Source organism: Ailuropoda melanoleuca, chromosome 4, assembly GCF_002007445.2.
Source record: "Ailuropoda melanoleuca isolate Jingjing chromosome 4, ASM200744v2, whole genome shotgun sequence".
Taxonomy (NCBI): domain Eukaryota; kingdom Metazoa; phylum Chordata; class Mammalia; order Carnivora; family Ursidae; genus Ailuropoda; species Ailuropoda melanoleuca.
This window is the reverse complement of record NC_048221.1, coordinates 7,346,486-7,364,021: the sequence shown is the minus strand read 5'-3', so window position 1 is coordinate 7,364,021 and position 17,536 is coordinate 7,346,486. Positions and strand designations below refer to the sequence as shown.

The window sequence follows — 17,536 nt, the reverse complement described above, 5'->3', positions numbered from 1 at the left end:
AGGTGGAGATGGGATGGGGCTGATCATCGTGCCCTGCAGATGACAGTCCCCCGTGATCAAGGACTATTGGGCCCCAAATGTCAGCATTGCCCAGGTGGAGGTACAGCCCCGTGTGCCCTCCTGGCTCCTTCCACCTGATCGACTGGTTCAGGACTCCTAGGCACAGTCGGGAGTGTGAGGAACTTCTAGAGGCATCCCCAATGCCCTCATCAGAGATTGTCAGGTCGCGTCTCTTTGCCAGGTACTTTTAATAACTTGTGATTGCCTTTGGAGAGGCAGTTGTGGTTAATTAGTGGTCACTTCCGGGAAGGAGGTGCTTCACGTGAAGTCCCTCCGATTTAATGGCCAAGGAAGGCCCACTTCTCATTCCTGCTCAGTGTGGTGAGGCAGGTTTTCTTTGCAGTTCCGGAGCGGATGCTGTGTGTTTTCGCTTTGTGCGAGGTGGGTGATTCCCCGGGGTCGTCCACTGTTTTCCTTTAGGGTGGGGGGCGGGGGCTACAATGGGTGGTGGCCACAGGACTCAGGCACACCGAGGAAGCCTGGGGTGGGCTGAGCGAGGCAAGACAGGACTTAAGTGTCTTAAGGAAGGAAGGAAGGAGGCCCAAGCTTGAAGTGGGTTAGAGAAGTGGGGAGAAGTACTCTGGTGATTTACATAAACGGAATCATGTGGTTGGTCCTCCTCTATGCCTGGATTCTTCCACATGGCCTAATGTTTTTGAGATTTGTGTGTATTTTTGCATGGAGTTACAGAGTGCTTTTTTCAAAAATTTAAATTCAATTAGCCAACATACAGTGCTTATTCTCAATACTGAATAGCAGGGTTCTGTAAGCTATAGTTTGAAGGCCAAATTCACCTCGCAGCCTGCTTTTGTAGGAACTACAAGTTAAGAAAGGTTTTTACACGTCTTAATTGTTGGGGGGAAACAACATTTTGGGACGTGTGAAAATAGTATGAGATGATTCAAATTTCAGTGTCCACTAATAAAGTTTTATTGGAACACAGCTGTGTCCACTCAGTTACATAATTATCTATGGCTGTTTTCACTTTACAACTGCACAGTAGAATTGTTGTGACAGAGAATATGGCCCACGTGTCCTGAAATATTTATTATGTGACCTTTCCCAGAAAAAAGCCTGTGACCTCTAGGTTTAGTATTCCATTGTATGAATATGTAATTATTTGTTTCATTGTTGTTAGACGTTGCGTGGTCTTCAGTTACTGGCTATTGTGAACAAAGCTGCTATGAATATTTTTGTACATGTCCTTTGGTGGATAGAAGCACTCATTGCAGGAGTAGAGTTACTGGGTCATTAGGGCAGGGGTACATTTAGCTTTGGACATTGTCAAATCATTTTCCAAAGTGGCCATGCCATTTTGGACTTCTCCAGGAGTGTTCTGGTGTTGCTAACACTTGCATTTTTTTTTTTAGCACTTGCAAATTTTTCTTTTTTCATTTTAGCCATCCCAGGGTGTGTGTGTGTGTGTGTGTGTGTGTGTGTGTGTGTGTATGCACGTGTGTAAGCTGATATTGCACTGAGGTTTCACTTTGCATTTCCTTGATGACTAATGTTAAGCAGCTTTTCATAGGAGTTTTGGCCATTTGGATATCCTCTTTTGTGAAGTACCTGTTCAACTCTTGTCCACTTAAAGAGACAGATAATTCTCTATTAATTTGAAGGCATTCATTGCGTATTGTAGATATGAGTCCTTGGTCAGTGGACATATATCTATGGCTTGTCTTTTAGTGGTATCTTTTGATAAAAAAAAATCCTCTTAATACAACCTAACATTTTCCTTTATGATTAATGTGCTTTAGGTCCTGTTAAAGAAACAATTGCTTATCCTAAAGTCACAAAGATGTTGTATATTTTATTTTAAAAGCTTTCTTGACTTTGCTTTCACATTTAAATGTGGAAGACCTCTGGGAATTGAGTTTTGTATATGGTGTGAGGTAGAGATCAAGATTTACCTTCTTCCGTATAGCCATACAATGGGCCCAGCATCATTTATTGAAAAGACCAGGCTTTTCTTGCTGCTCTGCCAGTTGTTTTTGTTTGACATAAATAATCACATGCTCCAGCATCAGCATTCCAAAAAGGCAAAGAAATCTTCCGAAAAACTCCTCTTCCTGCCCAAAGCTCCTACCCTCTAGTTAACATTCCTTATCTCCAGGAAGTTAACCATTTCTTGTTTCTTTCCCAAGGCTTTATGTATAAACAAGTAAATACCCAGAATTCTCCCCCCCCTTTTTTTCCCACATAAGCTGTATCCTACTATGCATTCCGTTCTACATCTTGCTTTGTTTCCTACTAGCAATTAAAAATAAACCTCTAAGGGGCACGTGGGTGGCTCAGTCATTAAGTGGCTGCATTCGGCTCAGGGTGTGATCCCAGAGTCCTGGGATCGAGCCCCACATCAGGCTCCTCCGCTGGGAGCCTGCTGCTTCCTCTCCCACTCCCCCTGCCTGTGTTCCTTCTCTCGCTGGCTGTCTCTCTCTCTGTCAAATAAATAAATAAAATCTTTAAAAATAAATAAATAAAAATAAACCTCTAAGGTATTATATGGAAAAATACCCTTTTGTTTTTTGTTACTGTGAGATCTGTCACTATGTGACTGAAATACACTTTCTTTAGCTAAATCTCACTGATGGAGAACTAGATTCTTTCCAGTCTTTTGCTACAGACAAAACTTAGTGAATAGCTGTGTCCACTTCTCATTTTGCACATGTGCATGACTGAATCTTATGAGATTTCTGGAAGTAGAATAGCTGAATAAGAGCGTGTGCATTTGTCATTTTGATGAATGTTTGTGGACTGAACATTTAATGCTGGGAGGGGGAGGAACAGGCATCACAGCCTCACCTATGCAGGGTTCCATGAGTTGTCATTGTCTTCTTTTTAAGATTTTATTTTTATTTGAAAGAGAAAGAGTGCATGTGCATGAATGGGGGGAGGGTGAGGGGAAGGGGAAGGGGGAAGGGGACAAGTAGACTTCACGCTGAGTGGGATCCAGACACAGGGCTCGATCCTGAGACCATGAGGACCCTGAGACCATTACCTGAGCCGAAGTCAGATACTCAACTGACTGCCCACCCAGGCACCCGTCCCCCCCCAACTTTTAAAAAAGTAATCCCTATGCCCAACATGGGGCTTGAGCTTACCCCAAGATTGAGTCACATACTCTACTGCCTGAACCAACCAGGTGTCCCTCCATGAGTCTTTATTGTGTGCCAACTGTATCCAGGCACTTTACTAGATGTTGGGCATGGGGAGGTATGACACACCTGTTGGGCTGGGGGAGATCAGGAAAGTCTCCTTGACGGAGGTGATGGTTGAGTCAAAATAGAAAGAATGGATTAAAGATTTTCCAAGCAGGAGAAATGGGTGTGTAAGGCAGCAGGGCTTTCCAGGCTAAGGCAACAGCAAATGTGGAAACCTTGCAACAATTACCTGTGGTTATAGAACCAAAAAACCCAAAGTCTGGTGGCTTAGAACAACTCCCATGTATTATGCCTCATTGTTGCTGTGAGTTGGGAATTGAGGAACAAAGTGAGCAATTCCAGCTTGAGGGTCTCTCATATATTACAGTCAGGTATTGGCTAGGGCTGCAGCTGTCAGAAAGCTTGGCTGGGGCTGGAAGAGCCACTTCCAAAGTGGCTCACTCACATGGCTGGCAGATTGGTTCCTCTTGCCCTGGACCTCACCACCTGGCTGCTTGAGCATCCTCACAATATGGCTGTAGCTTCCCCCACAAAAGCAAGGTGTGATGTCTTTTATAATCTAGCTTCGGAAATCCTGCACTTTCACTTCTACCGTATTCCTTTGGCCCTGGTTCCAAGTGGGAGAAGACCCCACAAGGGGATGAATACCAAAAGGCAAAGAAGGTTGGGGGCCTCTTGGAGGCTGGCTACCACAGGCCTTAGGCATGAAAGGGCCAGGAATGACCAGGAAGGGGCTCAACTGGGATAAGCAAAGGAGTGATGGCAACAGCTGATGTGGGTGGGGCTAAGCGCTTAAGGGTTGGGTTTACTTTAAGAGCACTGAGAAGCCATTCAGGCTCATTCAATGGGTTAGGGAGGAGGTGACCTGATCAGACGGATTCTGAGAAGATTCCTTCCACTGCCATGGGATTCAATAGCTGGGTATGTGGTGAGAGGCCTGAATGGCAGCCCAGGAAGGAGGCTGGGCCGGTCATCTGGGAAAGAGGTGAGGATGATCTAGGTTGGGGTGGTATCCTTGGAGGGGTAGAACAGCAAACTGATTCAAGGGCTGTTTGAAGGAAAAACCTGCTGGGCTTGGTACCAAGCCTTCTGTGACCCAAACAAAGCCATCTGCCTGTTTAAGGGCCCTGCAAGAAGCAAGTGGGTCTGCCTAGCACACTCCAGAGTTGTTTTCCCCAGATCTGATTCCTGGCCACTTGAGCCCAGAGAGAGAGAGAGTGTTTGAGAGGCTTACCCTGTTGGTCTTCCTGCCTGGCCCCTGTCTAGGGTGAGTAGCAAAGTGTCCCTTTTGAAGCCTAGAGTCTTGCTGCCACCGCCTGAGGCTTTTGCTGGGCCTGGCACCAAACGAGAGCTCAGCAGCCATGACTAATTCCCCAGCATGTGGGGTGACTCAGCTCTGGCCTTCTGACTGATTGGCTCAAGGCATGCGGCTATCTCTCCACCAGCCCTGGCTCTTAGGGCTGCCCGGACCTTGGTTGGGCCGACACGTAGCCTCTGCTGGCTTTTGGAGTATGGCCCTTCAGCTGAAGGCTGGAATGTGGCCTCGAAAGCAGGGAGCTCGGGTCTGATAAGTCTTTCACTTGAGGTGTTCATGAGCACTTCTTTGGAGACTGAGAGGTGGAGGCGGAATTAATGCCAGCAAGAGCTGAACTTGGTTTCTTCTGGAAGTTCTGTTCACTTCTCTCAAGGGATGAGCCCAGTTTTAGGTGGGGGAGGGGTCTCCAGGGGTCTAACCGGTCACTCTGGAGGTGCTCAGGAGCTATCAGTATCCCTTGGGCAAATCTTGATGTCCCTGAGCCCTTGCCCCAGGTGCCAAACCAGTTGAATCATCCCTCAGTAAAGGGATTACGAAGACAATCACCTGAGATGGCGCCTCGGCTAAATGCAGTTGCTCTCCTGGAAGCCGAGGCCTGTGACAAAGGATTATAGTCTATCTCCCCTCTCTCCCCCGTCCTGGGAGCACGCTGTGTCTTAAGATGTGTTAGGGCCCAGATACTGGCTTCTGGCTGGTCTACAGGGCCTGAGCCTCCCTTTGGTGACATGGTCTTCTAACTATCACCCCTTTTCTGCTCTTACTCTTTAACCTACTTCCCCCAGCACTGTCTCTGGGCCTCCAGGAGGCCTGACAACTGACCAGTTGGAGATCACTGTTTTGCATTCCGGCTCTGGAGTTAAAGACCCTTGGATTCATGGTCCCTGCTGCTTACTTAGTCTATGATCTTGGGTAAGCAGCCTCTGAGCCAGACTCCTTTGTGACAAATATCCCAGGGTTAAAAGAATTCCTCTGAAGAGAATAGTAGGGTATGTAAGTGCTGCTAAAAATATTAATAGCTATTAATTTTAGTCTTACTAATATTTCAGTCTTCCTGGATCCTGCCCTGTATGGATAACCCATTGCAAACAGTCTGAGATACACTTCTGGCCAGGTTGATCTCTCCCCACTGGTTGTTGGGGGAACCTAGTTTATGTGTGTATTTACAAACAAATTGACTTATAAATTCTTCAATATGAAAATGTAAAAATGTACTGTAATTGTAACTCTGTTCTGGTGCTTTTTTGTTGCTGTTGTGGCAGATAAATTTTTTTAAGTTTGCCCTCTATTAATGGTTTATTTTTTATTGTGGTGAAAAGCATAACATTTACCATTTTAACTATTTTTAAGTATACAGTAGTGTTAACTGCATGCCCACTGTTGGGCTGCAGATCTCTGAGACTTCTTCATCTTGTAAAACTGAATTTGTTTCCACTGAACTACTTTCTTTTTTCCCCGCTCACTAGCCCCTGGTCCCCACCATGGTTCTTCGTTTCTGCAGTTCTAGTGTCTATTTTTATCTATCTATCTATCTATCTAACTATCTATCTATCTATTTTTATTTTTTTAAGATTTTTATTTATTTGACAGGGAGCAAGAGAGCACGAGCAGGGGGAGCACCAGGCAGAGGGAGAAGCAGGCTCCCCACTGAGCAGGGAGCCCGATGCAGGACTGGATCCCAGGACCCCGGGATCGTGACCTGAGCCGAAGGCAGATGCTTCACCGACTGAACCACCCAGGCACCCTATTATCTATTTTTTAAAGTAATCTCTCCATCCAATGTGGGGCTTGAACTCACCCAAGATCAAGAGCCATCTGCTCTACTGACTGAGCCAGCCAGACCCCCTTCGTTCTCTCTCTTTCTGAGACTTCGACTACTTTAGAAGATACCTCAGATAAGTGGAATTATGCAGTATTTGTCTTTTTGTGACTGGCTTACTTCACTTACCATAATGACCTCAAGGTTCTTGCAGGTTGTCACAAAGGGCAGGATTTCCTTTTTCAAGGCTGAGTAATCCATTGTATATACCACATTTTCTTCACCCTTCATCTTTCCAAGGACATTTGGGTTGCTTCCACCTCTTGACTACTGTGAATAATGCTGCAATGAAGAAGGGTGTGCAAATGTCTTTTCGAGATCCTGCTTTAAATTCTTTTGAATATATACCCAGACGTGGGATTGCTGGATCATATAGTAATTCCATTTTTATTTATTTTTATTTTTAAGGATTTTATTTATTTATTTATTTATTTGAGAGAGAGAGAGAGAGAGAGAGAGGACAAGAGAGCAGGAGCAGGGGGAGAGGGAGTAGCAGACTCCTCGCTGAGCAGGGAGCCTGACACAGGGCTCCATCCGAGGACCCTGGGATCATGACCTGAGCTAAAGGCTCAACCAAATGAGCCGCCCAGGTGCCCCCAGTAATTCCATTTTTAAACCTTTTGTTGAACCTCCACTCTTTTCCATGGTGGCTGTACTATTTTACATAACCACTGGTAGTACACATGGATGCTAATTTCCACATTCCTGCCAGCACTTATTTGTTCATATATATATATAATATTTAATTTATATATATATTTAATAATAATTATATATATATATATATATTTAAGTTTTTTGATAGTGGCCATTCTAATGGACATGAGGTGACATTATTGTTGTTTTGATTTGCATTTCCCTGATTAGTGATGCGGGTGTCTTTTCATATGCCTGTTAGCCATTTGTGTATTTTTTAGGGAATGGTTTATTCAAATTTTTTGCCCATCTTTAAAATCAGGTTGTCATCTTTGTTGAGATGTAGCTCTTTATTCTGGATATTAATACCTTATCAGATACATGGTCTGCAATTTTTTCCCCATTCTATAGGTTGCCTTTTCACGTTGTTGACTCCTTTGCTGTGCATAAATTTTGATCTATTTTAGCTTCTATTGCCTGTGCTTTCATGTCCTATTCAATAAATCATTGCTAAATCCACTGTTGTGAAACTGTCCCCCCCCCCCGCCTTTTTCTTCTAAGAGTTCTATAGTTTCAAGTCTACGTTTAGGTCTTTAATACATTTTGAGTTAATTTTTATATGGAGTAAGGATCCAATTTTACTTGTTTGCATGTGGATACCCAATTTTCCCGACACCATTTGAAGAGACTATCCTTTCCCCAGGTTCTGGCGGGTTTTTTTTGTTTTTGTTTTTTTTTTTAAACACACAGGCTGTGGAAGTGGCCCGGGGCTCACCACACTGGTGATGCTAGCTGTATAGTCTGTGCGTCCTCAAGATTTTCTGCGATTAGCACCTTTTCAAAGATGAAAAGGAAGCTGAGTCTAAATGACCTATCCAAGGTCACTATAGTGAGCATATAGATGGAGTGGGGTTCAAGTCTTCAGTTACAATCCCAAGAGTTCACATGCTGGAGCCGTGTGGGGATGCTCCTTGTTTTATCCCCAGCATACTAGGAAGAATGAATGAATGAATGAACGTCTCAGGCAGGGCTCCCAGCAAACGGCGGAGCTTGGACGAGCCCACAACTCCACGCGGGGGTGTACGCCCATCTCGCGCCTGCGCGGCCCCTGAGCACGAACCGCTCCAGTCTATCTGCCCGCACATGGTCTGGCCTCTCTCCCTATGGTACGTCCCGCCTTCCCCCACGTCGGGGCCGAGATGGTACATGCCGCCTCAGCTCGCCGCCCCTCCCCATTGGTTTCCGCGCGAAAAGCCAGGGCTGCCTCTGCCGCCGGCGCCGCCGTCTCTGCTGCAGTTTCCAAGATGCCTGCCCGCACCGCCCCGGCCCGGGTGCCCACGCTGGCTTCACGAGCCATCTCACTGCCCGATGATGTCCGTAGGCGGTAGGTGCTGCGGGGGTCTGTGAACTCGGGCGGGGAGATGGGGTGGGGTGGGGAAGTGGCACGGCGTTGGGGGTGGGGGGGTTGCTTCCCCTCTTGGTAGCCCGTGGCTGCTGCTGACAGACGGGCGCGCATGCGCGGGACGGCGCGGCGGCGGTTGGCGCGGGCAGGGTGGCACTTCCGGTCGCGCGCACCCTTGGCCGTTTGGCGCCAAAATGGGCCGAGGCCCCTCACAGTTCCCTGGTGACTAGAAACTTGGGGTCACTTCTGATCTCAAAGTAGAGCGAGCTTTGGGTTCTCCTCGGGGATCCCCTGCCTGGGGGAGCCACGGGCTTGGCTCCTGCCGCCAGTCTGGTCACGCAGGAAGTGGGCAGCCCGCGGCCTCAGGACACCCCTCGGCCCGGGCACTTCGGCCTCCACTTCCGGTGCCCGGCCCGCTTGGGGGGCCGGGCTGGTCCGGTCCCTGGGGGCATTTTGGGGGCCCCCCCTTGGCACCCCTCGCAGCGCATCCCGATGGCGGCCTCCAGAGACAGACGTCGCCGCTCGGGGCCCGGGCGCGGCCGGCTCAGGTTTGCGACCCCCGTCTTCCTTGGGGGGCTTCCTTCATTCATCTCGGACTGCTGGGGAAGTCGCATTCTGGAAGGAACTCTCACCATGCAGCGCAGGACCAGGGCTCGGGCAGCATGAAGGCTGAATGGTCTTTTCCAGTAAATCTGTGCCTGTGAGCCATGGGCGTCAAGGAAGCCTTGCTAGCGAGAACTGGCTGCAGTTTCGTGTGCGTGCGCGCGCGTGACATAAGTGGCCGCGGGGTTGTGTGTGTGCCTGTGTGTCACACAAGTGACCGCGAGGTTGTGTGTGCTCCACACAAGTGGCCGTGTGTGTGTGTGTGTGTTTGTGTGCGCGCGCTTCACACAAATGGCCGCAGTTTCTTGTGTGGGCGTGTGTTGCACAGCAGTTCATGTCGGGACTGGCTGTGGCAATTCTGTGCAGGTGGGTCGTGGGCAAGAATACTGGGCCCCTATTTGTGAAGGGCACCAATTTCACCCCTGAAAATGGGCACTCCTTGGAACACTAGTCACTGGAACCTTGACCAGGCATGAACGCTTCAACTGGATTTGTGAGCTGGTTTTGCCATTTCCCTATTTCCCTGTGTTTGTTTCCTATGGTTGTGCCAGGCCAGCCTTTTGGGGTTTTGGAGTTGGAGTGTGTGGGTGTGTGTGTATGGGGGCGTGGTGTTTGGGGCTCCCTACCAGGTGTTTAAGGTTCAGACCACTTCTTAATCACAGAGGGGGTGTGTCTTGCTGAAGAATCCCTATCTGTATCCTCCCAAGATAGGACTTGAAATGGAATTACGGAAGTCCCTGGCTTGGTGATGTTAGACCCAACAGAGATGTTTGGCCGCAGTCTTCTTTACTCTGGTGGTGAGAACTCTCATCTCTACTGGCTTGTTTGACCTTGGGCAAGTGTCATAAACAGGCTGTAACTGTGGACCACACTAACATGGGCTTTAAACTGATACTGGATGAAATGAGAATATGCCTAGCACATAAAGTCCCATGTGTTAGCATCGTTATTGGCTAATCTAGCCTTTCTCAGTTCTGCCAATCAGTCACTAGTTGTATATTACACTTGACATTTTCTCATTTAATCCTCAAGAGTTCTTAAGAGTGGATGCTTGTAGGAGTTTACTATGAGGAAGCAAGGATTCCTGCTGATGTCTGCTTCTTGCCAAAACCTTTCCTTCCAACTAGGGTTTTTGAACAAGCCACTGGCTTAGGAGTTTTCTTGGGCCAGTGCAAGTGTTTGGCTGAATTTGAATGCTCGTAGGTGAGTTCTACCATCCACCATTAACCGTAGGTTCCATATCACTTTGAACCAGAATTGCCTACTGTAGGTGCAGAATTTTGGGTTTCTGCCTTAGACCATGGGGTGGACATTGAAATTGTCTGCTTACAGGACTTTCAACATCTTCTCTTACATTTTGAATTTCAGTGTACAAAATACATAAACATGGAATTCAACACTCCCTTAAACTTAGATTTGTAAGTTGAGATGTAAAATTAGGAGTATAACTTATAACACAAGAGGTACTTAAGTCCAGTAGAATACTCTAGGAACAAAACTAGGCCTGGTCCTCATGCTTTTCTGTCACTTTTGCTAACTTGTCTATATATGTCATTTTTTTTTTAAGATTTTATTTATTTATTCGACAGAAATAGAGACAGCCAGCGAGAGAGGGAACACAAGCAGGGGGAGTGGGAGAGGAAGAAGCAGGCTCATAGCGGAAGAGCCTGATGTGGGGCTCGATCCCATAATGCCGGGATCACGCCCTGAGCCAAAGGCAGACGCTTAACCGCTGTGCCACCCAGGCGCCCCTATATATGTCATTTGTTTTTTTTAAAGATTTTATTTATTTATTTGACAGAGATAGAGACAGCTAGCGAGAGAGGGAACACAAGCAGGGGGAGTGGGAGAGGAAGAAGCAGGCTCATAGCAGAGGAGCCTGATGTGGGGCTCGAACCCATAACGCCGGGATCACGCCCTGAGCCGAAGGCAGACGCTTAACCGCTGTGCCACCCAGGCGCCCCCATATGTCATCTTTTTTTAAACATATAGTTCCATTAGATATGTAGTAATACCAGAAAGTTTTTTCAGCGTTTGCGTTTTAAAGTCTTTAACTTCGTTTTTGAAGTATAATATGCCCCAAATCTAAAAATTATGCCTTTCAGGACGAGCTACATTTTTCCACTTATATTTCTTATTCTGTCCAAGCCACCATTTATACAAAGCGATAAGTCTCTCACTGGTCTTCCTGTTCCTATTCGAGTCTTTTCTTTAAGTGGAAATTGTGATCCTCTTACAAAAGTTGAATCTGATGGTTTCTTTGCCCCACACACTGCCTGGTGCACTGGTCCTGAAGTCCAGAATCCCTGTCCACTTGCCTGATTGATCCTGTGCTCTTCTCACAAGCCATACAAACCTTAGGTTCTCAGGGCCTGAGACCATGCAGAGCAGGCAGTGTGACACTGAGCTCTATCTACCCCTTCCCTAAGTTGGCTACTGTCCATTCATCCTTAAGCCTGTGCTCAGAAAGACCATCACTTTCCCCCATAACAGGAAGGGTGTTGAATTCTGCTTGTGTGCCCTGCTTGTTGCCTTTGCAACCCTGGAGTTGATGGTGATTTGTTTGCCTTATTTACTGTATCTGTAGCTTGGTGTAGAGTTGACTCTGAAAGGCATGCATGCCAGACTTTCCCCTTTAATGAAGCCTGGATTCAAACACAGATTGTAGCAACCTCCTTTGTACAACTCTGATTAGCCTAAGTAATTGTGATGGCTTTTTTAACTGCTAGTGGTTCTATGATTAGATTATGCTGGGTTTCAAGTTCTTAGCTCTAGTTCCATGGCTCCCACCGATTGGGTACTGAAAAGGGCAAATCTGACTCTTCTGTTTCTCCCGTGCAGGAGTATTCTAGAGGTGCAGACTACTGGGGTTCAAATTCCTTCCTACCATAGCTGTGGGGCTAAGTTGTTTAACCTCTTGGTGGTTTTTTGTTTTTTTTTTTTTAATTTGTTTTTGAGAGAGCGTGCACGAGAGGGGGAGGGGCAGAGAAAAAAGCAGACTCCCTGCTGAGTGGGGAGTCCGATGTGGATGATGTGGATTCGATCAGAGGACCCTGGGATCTTGACCTCAGCCCAAGGCAGACACTTAACTGACTGAAGCCACCTGGGCGTTATGAAGACCAACTAAGCTGATAGGTGTAAGTGTGGCAGAGCAGCCCCTGCAGGAAAACCTTCTGTGCTACTTATCACATGGTCAGCTGTATATTTCATTTCCGTTAGGGAAGCATAATTTAGAGTAGCAACATGCAGATCTGCTCCTGAGGCAGATGTTAATGTAGCTGTGTATACCGTGTAGAGATGATGTATATTCCTGCTTATCATTCCAGCCTTCCTCTTTGGCTTCGTGTAGAATGGTCTGGACTTGTTCCTTCTGCTGCCACCTTCACTTTTGTGCCAGGTATCCAGTCCTACTCTTGATCAGGCATTCTTCTCAAGGATTGAGGTGGTGTTCTGTCCTCTTTCATCTCTTGGTATCTTGCTTTTTTAATCCTTTCTATCCCTGGTTTTTGTGATGATGTTTACTACCAGGGAGCCTCTCTCTTCCCTGAATCCCCCTCCCATCCCCCCCTTTTTCTTTTTTTCATTCCTGGACCCTTATCTCTTCCAGTCCTAGGCCCAGCTGCTGCAAGTCCTTTCAGCTGGACAGGACTCATATCAGTTTTGATGCCTCTCCGGAGAGCCAGTTTTAATTTCTAGCTGCTGAATAGCCATCTAGTAGCTACTGAGCTACTGTTCACTGAAATGTCACTCTTCACACTCAGGGGCAGTTTACTTTTTCCCCTACCAAAATGTTCTCAATTTCTGATCCTGCATTAGTTGTTAATTGCATCCATAACAAGTTATCTTAGTGGTTTAAATAGAACTTAAATTTGGGGGCGCCTGGGTGGCACAGCGGTTAAGCGTCTGCCTTCGGCTCAGGGCGTGATCCCGGCGTTGTGGGATCGAGCCCCACATCAGGCTGTTCTGCTATGAGCCTGCTTCTTCCTCTCCCACTCCCCCTGCTTGTGTTGTCTCTCTCGCTGGCTGTCTGTCTCTGTCGAATAAATAAATAAAATCTTAAAAAAAAAAAAAAAAGAACTTAAATTTGTTCTAACGATTCTGTAGGTCAGAAATCTGGTATGGGTCTCGGGGGATGAAATAGTGTTAGCAGGCTGCATTCCTTTCCGGAGGCTGTAGAGGAGAATGTTTCTCCACTCTTTCAGATTATTGGCAGAATTCAGTTCCTTGTGGTTGTAAGACCGAGGTCCCTCTTCTCTTGCTGGCTCTAACCATGCCCAGCTTCTGGAGGTGATGTATCCTTTGGCTCATGGCCCACTGCCTCCATATTTAAAGTCAGTAAAGCTAGTTCTCATGTCACATCTCTCTCTCACTCTTCTTTAGTCACATCTCTTGAAATGCAGCTGGGAAGTTTTCCTGCCTTTAAGGGTTTAAGTGATTAGTTTGGGCCCACCTGGCTAATCCAGGATAATCTGCCCATCTCAAGGGCTATAACCTTAATCACATCTGCAGAGTCCCTTTTGCCAGTAAGGCAACATATTCACAGGTTCTGGGGGATTAGGGCATGGACGTCTTTTTTTGGGAAGGACTCATTACCCTGCCTACCACAGATACCATCTATAGCCCTACCCCATCTGCCATGTGGCCAGTTACGAGAGGCAGTGTTAATAAAGTTCTGTAACTTCTCTAGTGTGGTCTCCATTCCTGCTGAATCGCATTACAGACCAGCATTTCTTTCTTTTTTTTTTTTTTTTAAAGATTTTATTTATTTATTTGACAGAGAGAGAGACAGCCAGCGAGAGAGGGAACACAAGCAGGGGGAGTGGGAGAGGAAGAAGCAGACTCATAGCAGAGGAGCCTGATGTGGGGCTCAATCCCATAACGCTGGGATCACGCCCTGAGCCGAAGGCAGACGCTTAACTGCTGTGCCACCCAGGCGCCCCCAGACCAGCATTTCTAGTTTAGGGTGTTAAAGAGTGATTTAACATCTTGTAATCTCTTCCTGTCTAATCTACATTATGTATTTTTTCAGATTAATTTTCCTAAAACATTTCTCTGATGTCGGTTTCCTCCGCCCCCCCCCCCACCGTGATTCCTTCAGTGGTTTAACTATGGAACAAAATCAATGTTTTAGCCTGATGTTATTGACCTCCCTCAGACTGGCACCCAGCCTGACTTGTGTGGGTTTCTTGGGCGTACTGAGCCAGCTCCCCCACTGTAATGCTCCTGTTTGGGCAGCTCCCCCTGCTCCATTCCCACTGAGCGCTCTACTCCCCTGGGCTAGTCCTTCTGATGCTTTTTATACCCTTGATCTTCAGAAGCCCTCAGGTTTGAATTGTATTTGCTTTATTCCTTCAGTTATATTTTATTTCCCTTATAGGACTGTGAGGGAAGCAACTAGAAATGAATCATGGGATCTTGGGCTGGAGGGGAGCTAAGGTTTTATCTCTTAGAACATGGCTGCTGTTCTGAGTATTCTACCTGGTCCTTCACGTCTGTTTCTAATCCTCCGGGCCCTGAATGTAAAGCAGATGTGAGGTGGTGCCAGCCTCAGTTTTGCGGGGAAAGGGATGTACTCTTCGGTGAAATCCGGGGTGTCGGGGGAGGTGCACTGACCAGCCTCCTTCCTGTCACACTTCTGGTTCCTCAGTGCCTGCCCTGGGCTCTGACCTTCCTATCTCGGGCCAGCCAGGTTATAATCCATCTTCACAGGGCAAGACGTTTTAGGTATTCTGAAGAGTTTTTGTCCCACTCTGCCAGGCTAAACAATCCCAATTCATGGGAGAGGTCGACGGAATTTGTGTCCAGATGGGTAGTTGTCAGCATTGTGAAAAGGGTACTTTGAAGGGCTTCATAGTCTGCTGAGCATTGTCCTCAACACCTGAGGTAGCCTCAGGATCAAGGGGCCGTGTTTTGCTGTGGCTTTGTGAGTAGAATGACTGCAAAGTCCGATGGGAGGCTCCTGCAGCAGCGTGTGTGCCTCTGGCTGTGCATACAGAGTTCTGCAGCTCTTCTCATCCGGCTCTCCCAGACCCGAGTTACTTCGAGGGTACAATGACTTTGAAGGGGTTGCGTGTACTGTGTGTGTGTGTGTGTGTGTGTGTGTGTATAGGATATATAGCATATACTACTACTGTGTCTGCAGTTGGGGTCTTCCGTAGAAAGACCTTTCCTGACCACTCAGGTCTGAAGGTCGCTGCCTGGCAGTCCCTGCATCCGATGACCCAGCTCGTTGCCTGGAACAGGGCTTGGCATACAGAAGGTACCTACAGATGTGGTGGGGATCAAAGCTGGAGGCAGGCCCACATGCACTCCGAGCAGCCTCTATGTGACATTAGTCCAGCAAAGCCTATTGCTTGCATTCCTGGTTTTGCTGCTCACACTTGCTCTTTGGAAAAACCATCCCGGGAGACCTCTGTTCTTGCCCTTTTGGCTAGTGATACTGGAGTACGTTGTCTGTATGGGTGCTTGGTGGGAGTGTCCAGAGATGGTAGAGGCCTGTCCCTGGCCTGGGCACTTCTTCTCCAGTGACCGATGCTAACCCAGCTAGTTAGACCTGTTCTCCCCACACTGTCCACAGTTGGCACTCAGCCTAGGAATCACAGTTTGTCCACTCACCTCCCTTTCATCAGTGTCTTCTGCTCTTGTTCCTTGACTCTTCTCTCCCCACCTTGCCCCCCAAAAGAGAGGCAAGACGCTAATCTTCAGTGATCAAATCAGGCTGTGCTTTTCCAGCCAAACTCATAACAGTTCTGCACTCCTGAAGGATTAGGTATAAACATTTCAAAGGAAGAGCTCTCTAGTGAGGTGCCAGCCAACAACTCTTCTCACTTCATCTGTCACCCCTGAGTGAGGGTACTCCCTCCTGCACCGGATGCCTTTACTTCCCTTTTGTTGTTGTTGTATGTGTTTGTTTAAGTAGGCTCCACGCACAGTGTGAAGCCCGGTGCAGGGCTTGAACACACAACCCTGAGATCAAGACCTAAGCTGAGATTGAGAGTAGGATGCTTAAGTGACTGAGCCCCTCAGGCACCCCTACTTCCTTTTCTTACGTTCCTCATTAGAATGCTGCCACCCCCACCCGGGCCTTTGGGAATGTTAGCTGGCTGTTCCCATAGCATCTTATGACCCTGGCCCAGTCCTTCTAACACCGGCCACCCTGTGGTGTGCCCTTTCATGGGGTCTTGCCAGACCAACTAGAGGAAAACCACCTGTGGGTCATTTAACAGGTGGACCCCGAGTATATGGCCTGCCTCCATTTTTCCTAGTTCTTTTGGAAATAATACTGTTATAGAGCTCCTCTATTCTCTCAACATCAGAAAAACTGCACCCTAAAGGGTGGTGGTGGTGGGGGGGACCTCATTCAGATCACAAGTGACTTCTTAATGACCACTACAGGCATTATAGTAGGATTTCTAGCTCACGGGTAGGAGAAAACCACCATGGTGGTTTTTTGTTTGTTTGTTTTTGTTTTTTTTTCCCTGACACTCCTACATGTCAAATTTATTTCCGGAGTTCTTTAAAACTGTGGTTTTCGTTCTTAAAGAGTTCCATAATTGCCTTTCTTTCTCCCCTGTTTTCTTCCCACAGGCTCAAAGATTTGGAAAGAGATAGCCTAACAGAAAAGGTAATCGCCACCTTAAATTTTATTACCAAATGTTACTATTTGACAGATACTTTGTGGCTCATAAAAAGTTTAAGTGGAGTCAGCTTTTTTTCCATAGGTTTTTTCTTAAGATTTTATTTTATTTTAGAGAGTGTTTGTGTGTGCGAGTTGGGGGGAGGGGCAGAGAAATAGAATCTTCAAGCAGATGCCCCGCTTAGCACGGAGCCCAGTGTAGGGCTTGATCGCACAACCCATGAGATGACCTGTGCTGAAACCTCATCAGACGTTCAACTGACCGAGCCACTCAGGCGCACCCTGGCTTTTTTCTGTAGTTTTGAGGATAACTTAGATATTATTCTTAATGTTCTGTGTTAACGTGCTGCTAATCTCTTGGTAACTCATTGATAAGTTTCTCAATCTGGGTTCCACACCATCCATTCTGAATTGTAACTTGACCTGGTCACATTTCTCAAAAGCACAGTTTTTTCTAATACACTGTTATATGTCTCTGTCCCACCTCCTAATCTTCCCATTTTTCACCACTCTGGAGATGGTATGATGTGATCTTGATGGAAACGTCACAAATATGTCTTGTGAATATTCAGTTTTTCAGGCTGAGTCAGCATTGCCATTTAGTCAGTATTTCATGACCAGGCAGCTTAACTATCTGTATCAGTCCGTTAGTGACTTGGGAGTTTGGGGACATCTAAACCTATATCCTTCCCTTAGGAATGTGTGAAGGAGAAACTGAATCTCTTGCGTGAATTTCTGCAAACAGAAATAAAGAATCAATTATGTGACTTGGAAACCAAATTACATAAAGAAGAATTATCAGAGGTAAGTCAGTTCTCAGCATCCTGGCATCTAGAAAACATCTCCTCCCCTGTAACTCCCGTGTGACCAGGGAGGCAGAATAATCCCCATCTCTCCTTGTTACCCA

At 46.9% G+C, this 17,536-nt stretch overlaps 1 protein-coding gene across 4 annotated transcripts in view; it reads left to right on the top strand.

Moving 5' to 3' along the window:
* The first annotated feature begins 8,216 nt into the window (after positions 1 to 8,216).
* Positions 8,217 to 17,536, top strand: part of DNMT1 (DNA methyltransferase 1) — a 42,680-nt gene continuing 33,360 nt past the window's right edge. For 2 of the 4 annotated variants that reach the window (XM_011227659.3, XM_011227660.3), the window contains exons 1-3: positions 8,217 to 8,372; positions 16,581 to 16,617; positions 17,326 to 17,433. In XM_011227659.3, coding sequence (XP_011225961.3) covers positions 8,293 to 8,372; positions 16,581 to 16,617; positions 17,326 to 17,433 — 225 coding nt within the window. In that variant the 5' untranslated portion in view covers positions 8,217 to 8,292. Of the gene's footprint in view, positions 8,373 to 8,560; positions 8,939 to 16,580; positions 16,618 to 17,325; positions 17,434 to 17,536 lie in introns of those variants that run through there. The other 2 variants (XM_019801933.2, XM_019801934.2) reach the window with 2 other exon arrangements.